At 58.1% G+C, this 6,915-nt stretch overlaps 1 protein-coding gene across 3 annotated transcripts in view; it reads left to right on the forward strand.

The window, feature by feature from the left end:
* The window catches only part of CPT1B (carnitine palmitoyltransferase 1B (muscle)), an 11,730-nt gene extending 5,212 nt beyond the window's left edge, over positions 1-6,518 (forward strand). For all 3 annotated transcript variants that reach the window (XM_011942223.1, XM_011942222.1, XM_011942221.1), the window contains 13 exons: positions 375-482; positions 556-640; positions 1,249-1,444; positions 1,847-2,032; positions 2,923-3,028; positions 3,192-3,308; positions 3,891-4,055; positions 4,138-4,272; positions 4,371-4,523; positions 5,009-5,122; positions 5,711-5,803; positions 5,957-6,042; positions 6,298-6,518. In XM_011942223.1, coding sequence (XP_011797613.1) covers positions 375-482; positions 556-640; positions 1,249-1,444; positions 1,847-2,032; positions 2,923-3,028; positions 3,192-3,308; positions 3,891-4,055; positions 4,138-4,272; positions 4,371-4,523; positions 5,009-5,122; positions 5,711-5,803; positions 5,957-6,040 — 1,542 coding nt within the window. In that variant the 3' untranslated portion in view covers positions 6,041-6,042; positions 6,298-6,518. The remainder of the gene's footprint in view (positions 1-374; positions 483-555; positions 641-1,248; positions 1,445-1,846; positions 2,033-2,922; positions 3,029-3,191; positions 3,309-3,890; positions 4,056-4,137; positions 4,273-4,370; positions 4,524-5,008; positions 5,123-5,710; positions 5,804-5,956; positions 6,043-6,297) is intronic.
* The last annotated feature ends 397 nt before the right edge of the window (positions 6,519-6,915 follow it).

Consider the following 6,915-nt stretch of genomic DNA (forward strand, 5'->3'; position numbering starts at 1 on the left):
AGAGTCAGGCATGGTGGTGCATGACTCTAGTCCCTGCAACTCAGGAGGCTGAGGCAGGAGGATGACTTAGGGCCAGAAATGTGAGGCTGCAGTGAGCCATGCCTGCCCCACTGCACTCCAGCCTGGGTGACAGAGCAAGACCCTAACTCTAAAAAATAAAGAATTAAAAAAGCAGCCCAGGCTGAAGCTGGAGCAGAGGGTTACTGTGACCAGTTGTGCATTTCTGGAGGCTCACCCTGACAGCATGTGCAGGATGTACCGGAGGAGGGAGACAGAACACCTCAGGCCCCCGAATGGATTGGTCCTTGGGTCAGCAAGACCCAGGTGACACCCAGACAGAGGCCCCCACCCCGCCGGCTCTGCTTTCTCTGTAGGACCTTGTGCTCATCAAGAATACAGACGTGCAGGCAGCCCGCCTGGGAAACACCATCCACGCCATGATCATGTATCGCCGTAAACTGGACCGTGAAGAAATCAAGCCTGTAAGTTGTGTCAGGGTTGAAGGTGGGATGGGAGAGGAGACCCAAGTCTGAGCCATGCTGGGCCTTCCCCCAGGTGATGGCACTAGGCATAGTGCCCATGTGCTCCTATCAGATGGAGAGGATGTTCAACACCACTCGGGTCCCAGGCAAGGAGACAGGTAACTGGGCCCTCCCTGCGGGCCGTCTGGCTGGCTCGCTGCCCTCCTGCCCGCTCATCACCAAGCGTCCCCAGTGTCTCAGGGTTCTGAAACTGTGAACAGTAGTCAATTGTGACAGATACTAGACATCTGTTATTTACAGGCACGATGCTGGTTCAGGGACCCCACGGGTCCCAGAGCAGAGCCCCCACACCTCCGGGGCTTACTGTGTGTGGTGAAGGGAATCCTGCTGCAGCCCAAAGCTTAGGACAGGCCGGGCGCCACCATGGAGCCAGCAGAGGAGGGGGGAGGCGCACCCAGGGGTCTGGCAGAGGCAGCAGCCTTCCCTGCTTTTGACACTGTATCGTTAGGCGGTTTGCACAATCTCCTAGTGCGTTTCCTCTTCTGTGAAATACTTTATAGGATTGTTGTTGCTGTTATATGGGAGGTAGCGGACACACCAGCACAGGGCTTGGTTTAGGACACACGGATCCCATCCAGGGGGCAGGAAGGCCCAGGCAGAGGCTGAGCAAAGCAGGGTCTGCAGGGACACCCAGTGCACTGGAGGTGGGCCCTTCCCAGGATGCAGCCGGGGTCCCGCCTCAGCTTGCCCGTGGCCTCGGTCACAGATGTGCTGCAGCACCTCTCAGACAGCCGGCATGTGGCTGTCTACCACAAGGGACGCTTCTTCAAGCTGTGGCTGTATGAGGGCTCCCGTCTGCTCAAGCCTCAGGATCTGGAGATGCAGTTCCAGAGGATCCTGGACGACCCCTCCCCACCTCAGCCTGGGGAGGAGAAGCTGGCAGCCCTCACTGCAGGAGGAAGGTATCAGCCTGTGGGGAGGGATTGTCCTCACCTTGAGGTTCAGGGCTCCATGAGAAGAGGAGCATGGCCCTGCCTGCCACCCTGGAACTGGAGGCTGGAGGCACAACTAGGGGAGGGGTATTGGTGGTAATGGCAGCAGGACAGCCAGCATAACCTACCTCTCACGGGTGGCAGCTAGGTGAGAATGTGCAGAGGGTGGGGACACCCTCCAAAACAGCCTGGCACCTCCCACCTCCAGGCCCAGCCTGGCACATACGCCTCCACCTCCAGGCCTAGCGTGGCACCCCCCCATCTCCAGGTCCAGCCTGGCACCCCACCCCCATCTCCAGGTCCAGCCAGGCCCTCGGAGGCACCCTCATCCCAAGTCCATGTGCCCACTGCTTACCCTGCCCCGTGCTGCAGGGTGGAGTGGGCGCAGGCACGCCAGGCCTTCTTTAGCTCTGGAAAGAACAAGGCTGCCTTGGAGGCCATCGAACGTGCCGCTTTCTTCGTGGCCCTGGATGAGGAGTCTTACCACTATGACCCCGAAGACGAGGCCAGCCTCAGCCTCTATGGCAAGGCCCTGCTACATGGCAACTGCTACAACAGGTGTGGCTGCCCCCGCCCCACAGGTCATAGCTTAGGGTTAAAGGTTAGGGTTATGGTTAGAGGATTAAAGATAAAAGGTAGGTTGTGAGCTGGGTGCGGTGGCACACACCTGTGTTCCTAGCACTTTGGGAGGCCGAGGCAGGTGGATCACTTGAGCACAGGAGCTCAAGACCAGCCCGGGCAATGTAGCAAGATCCCTTCTTAAAAAGTAGTTAGGGGCCGGGCGCGGTGGCTCAAGCCTGTAATCCCAGCACCTTGGGAGGCCGAGGCGGGCGGATCACGAGGTCAGGAGATCGAGACCATCCTGGCTAACACGGTGAAACCCCGTCTCTACTAAAAAAATACAAAAAACTAGCCAGGCGAGGTGGCGGTGCCTGTAGTCCCAGCTACTCGGGAGGCTGAGGCAGGAGAATGGCGGGAACCCGGGAGGCGGAGTTTGCAGTGAGCTAAGATCCGGCCACTGTACTCCAGCCTGGGCGACAGAGCGAGACTCCGTCTCAAAAAAAAAAAAAAAAAAAAAAGTAGTTAGGATTGTGATTAGTGGTTAGGTAGGGATAGTGGTTAGGGTTAAAGGTTAGGGTTTGGGTTAGAGAGTAGGGTTAGAAGCCGGGCATAGTGGCAGGTACCCGTAATCCCAGCTAGTCAGGAGGCTGAGGCAGGAGAATCCCTTGAACCCAGGTGGTTACAGGGAGCCAAGATCACACCACTGCACTCCACCCTGGGCAACAGAGCAAGACCCCATCTCAATTAAAAAAAAAGAGAGAGAGAGAAGAGAGAGAATAGGGTTAGTGTTAGGGTAACATCCGAGTTAGGGTAAAGGTTGGGGTTGCAGGTCAGGCTCCTCTGGACATTCCCAGCTTTGGTTCTTCATGTGTCTACTCTTCCCACAGGTGGTTTGACAAATCCTTCACTCTTATTTCCTTCAAGAATGGCCAGCTGGGTCTCAATGCAGAGCATGCGTGGGCAGATGCTCCCATCATTGGGCACCTCTGGGAGGTAATAGCCTTGCAGAGGGAACCTGCAGGGCAGGCTGGAGGGGATGAGGGAGGGGATGAGGGAGGGGATGAGGGGGGGATGCGGGAGGGGATGAGGGAGGGGATGAGAGAGGGGATGAGGGAGGGGATGAGGCTGGCCTCTCAGCCTCATCCTCTCCCTGTAGTTTGTCCTGGGCACAGACAGCTTCCACCTGGGCTACACGGAGACTGGGCACTGCCTGGGCAAACCGAACCCTGCGCTCCCACCTCCTATGCGGCTGCAGTGGGACATTCCAAAACAGGTGGGTTGGAAGCTCCCAGAGCAGGTGTGAGACCACAAAGCAGCGGGCGGGTACAACCCCAACAAGGCCTGAGTCCCCCTGCCTCCTCCCCTGCTGGCCCCACTGCCTGACCCAGCCCTCGGGAAGGCACAGGGCACATCTCAGGATACCCGTAGAGTCCAAACTGGCTTCAGGGGGGACAGAGACCACCCACTGCCCCTGGGGCCCTCTGTGTTTAGAGAAGGCCATGAGATGGAGGCGGCACTCACAGGCCCCTGGAGCATTTTCAGCACTTCCCTCTTCCCCACAAAGCTCAGCCACACGCCCAAAGGGGGCTGATTCTCCCTCAGAGGGTATGTCTTTTGCATACCCTCCTCCTAAAGATGTCTTGGCCAGCTGTACCCTTCCTCCACCAGCTAAATGTCATGCCTCCTAGACATGACCCAGAGTCCTGCTTGGGGAGCCCTGCCCTCAGCTGACCCTTCCCATGTCTTGGCCGGCTGTGCCCTTCTTCCACCAGCTAAACTTCATGCCTCCTGGATGTGACCCAGAGTCCTGCTTGGAAAGCCCTGCCTGCAGCTGACCCTTCCCATGTCTTGGCAGTGCCAGGCGGTCATCGAGAGTTCCTACCAGGTGGCCAAGGCGCTGGCAGACGATGTGGAGCTGTACTGCTTCCAGTTCCTGCCCTTTGGCAAAGGCCTCATCAAGAAGTGCCGGACCAGCCCTGATGCCTTTGTGCAGATCGCACTGCAGCTGGCTCACTTCCGGGTAGGGGCCCCACCTCCCGCTGCTGAGAGGGCAGGGTGGTGCCAGGGTCCGCTTGCCAGATTCACCCCTCTGTATATCCCAGGACAGGGGTAAGTTCTGCCTGACCTATGAGGCCTCAATGACCAGAATGTTCCGGGAGGGACGGACTGAGACTGTGCGTTCCTGTACCAGCGAGTCCACAGCCTTTGTGCAGGCTATGGAGGAGAGGTCCCACGCGGTGAGTGTCCTCTGCCCCGCGTGGGGGCCACGGTCATCTGCCTCCTGTCTACCTGGAGGGTCAGGGCTACTCTTCACCCCTTTACTTCTGCCCCACAGAAAGCAGACCTGCGAGATCTCTTCCAGAAAGCTGCTAAGAAGCACCAGAATATGTACCGCCTGGCCATGACTGGGGCAGGGATCGACAGGCACCTCTTCTGCCTTTACTTGGTCTCCAAGTACCTGGGAGTCAGCTCTCCTTTCCTCGCTGAGGTCAGCACTGTTGCTGGGTGTGTCCTTTGTCCCACTGCCCTCCTACACCCAGGGCTTGGGCCATCTCATGATGGAGCACGGCCTGTTTTCTGTCTGGCTGGCTCTCCTGAAGCTCCCTAGAGGGCTGGGCCAGCTTTCCCGCCCACACCCCAGCTGGGCCTGCGGTCCTGGGCCCAGCGGGAGCAACATCCTCTTCCTGGCGTTGGTGTTCTTCTGACAGGGAACAGACAAACGTATGATCTGTCAGGTGGTGACAGCACTACTGAGATTAGTGAGGCTATGGCAGGCAGAGGCAGAGCAGAGTGGGAGCTGGGCAGCTCACACAAGCCTTATGTGGCATGTGCAAAGGGGACCACGGGGTGGTGGCCAGGGAGCTCCTGCACCCTCAGCAGAACAGTGCCTGGCTCAGAGTAGGTCGCAGACACCACCCGTCGGACAGGTGCTTTGGGCGTGTGGCGTCTGACCAGCTGCGGCCTCCATTGCAGGTGCTCTCGGAACCCTGGCGTCTCTCCACCAGCCAGATCCCCCAATCCCAGATCCGCATGTTTGACCCAGAGCAGCACCCCAATCACCTGGGTGCTGGAGGTGGTTTTGGCCCTGTGAGTGCCCCTGAAGGGGGTAGGTGGGCAGCATCAGGGCCCTGAGGGTTTCAGTGGCGAGTGCAGGCCCTGAGGTCAGACCAGAGGCGGGAGCACCTTGCTTAGAGGAAAGCATAACCCCAGACCTGCACGGAAGCAGAATGTTAGCTATGGACTCAGGCAGCCAGGTACCTGGGACCCACCCATCCCAAATACCTCCCTGCTGGAGCATGACCATGCCTGGGGCTGGTTTCCAGGGTACTGGGCAGTGCACTGAAGTCTGCTTATCCAAGAGAGTGCAGCTGTCTCCCACAGAAGCCTTCACGTGGGCTAGTTTGTCAGAAGGCTAGAGAACCCTCTGGAGAGAGGCGGCGTGATCTAGAGTATAGGCCCCCTGAGGGAAACTGGGAGGTCCTAGATCCCTTGGTGGGGTCTGGGCAGCATTCTTTGGTTTTCTCCTGGGGGTGGTCCTCTGGAAAAATGCAGTGTCTAGGGCTGGGGCCCGTTCCTGCAACTCTTGTGGGAAGAACAAGTTCCACATCAGCTTGGTTTTCGGATCTTCAGGGTCTGAGTTCTGCCCTTCTCCTTCACCCTTCGTGTTGCCCTCAGGTAGCAGACGATGGCTATGGAGTTTCCTACATGATCGCGGGCGAGAACACGATCTTCTTCCACGTCTCCAGCAAGTTCTCAAGCTCAGAGACGGTGAGTCTCCTGCGCCAGCTCAGGCCTGAGGAAGGGTGCCACCTGGGGCTGCCCAGGAACGCAGGTGTCTTTGGCTGGGGAGGCGTCCTTGCTTGTGGGGACAGTGGAGTGGGTGCATATATGAAGGTGCCTCTGAGCTCTTGGCTCCCACAGAATGCCCAGCGCTTTGGAAACCACATCCGCCAAGCCCTGCTGGACCTCGCTGATCTTTTCCAAGTGCCCAAGACCAACAGCTGAAGGTTGGAGAAATACCAGCCGCCCTTTCATCCCTACACTGTGGAGGAAGGGACCTGTGGCGGCTCACAGGCATGAGGGGTGGCCATGCACAGGTGCCCAGGCTCCAAGGACAGCTCTGGCAGCAGGTCCTCACTGGGCAGACGCTGCTCCCCAAGGGCCCGGTTGGTGGAGGTGGGGTTGGAGCAGGAAGGGAATTTTGATTTTTTTTTTTTCTTGATAGATACTAATAAAAATGAGGCTGTGTAATTTTCTCTCAGCCCTTAGGTACCTGTGTTTTGTTTGGCAACTAGAAGGCCCGTCCCCTCCCCCAGCTCAGACCACAGAGGTGGCAGGAGAAGGGCTGACGCTGGAAGACTCTTCATGAGGGACTTGTGTGACCTGCTTTGAAATGTGTGGCTCTGCTGAGTGACGCAGGCTCTGAGATAGCTGTCCATGCCCACGTGTTTGCTTGGAATAAATTCTTGCTTCAGAACCTTCACCTGTTCCCTGGGGCCATTTCTGTTTGTCTGTCTGCTGGAGAGTCAGCCCACCTCCTCCCAGGCAGGGGCAGGTGTGAGGCACCCCTCTTGGCTGAGGCACAACCCTGCAGGGGCCCTGCAGCTGCTTCTCACCATGGAAAGGGGCTGCAGGCCCAGGCCTGAAGTCGTGGCGTGTCTGTGAGAGGGCACACAGGATGATCTGTAGCAGCAGATGCTCCTTCAACGAGATCGGCTTGGCTACTAAAATCATGTTAAGGCCGGGCGCGGTGGCTCAAGCCTGTAATCCCAGCACTTTGGGAGGCCGAGACGGGCGGATCACGAGGCCAGGAGATCGAGACCATCCTGGCTAACACGGTGAAACCCCGTCTCTACTAAAAAATACAAAAAACTAGCCGG

The sequence above is a fragment of the Colobus angolensis genome, unplaced genomic scaffold (assembly GCF_000951035.1).
Source record: "Colobus angolensis palliatus isolate OR3802 unplaced genomic scaffold, Cang.pa_1.0 Scaffold208, whole genome shotgun sequence".
NCBI lineage: Eukaryota > Metazoa > Chordata > Mammalia > Primates > Cercopithecidae > Colobus > Colobus angolensis.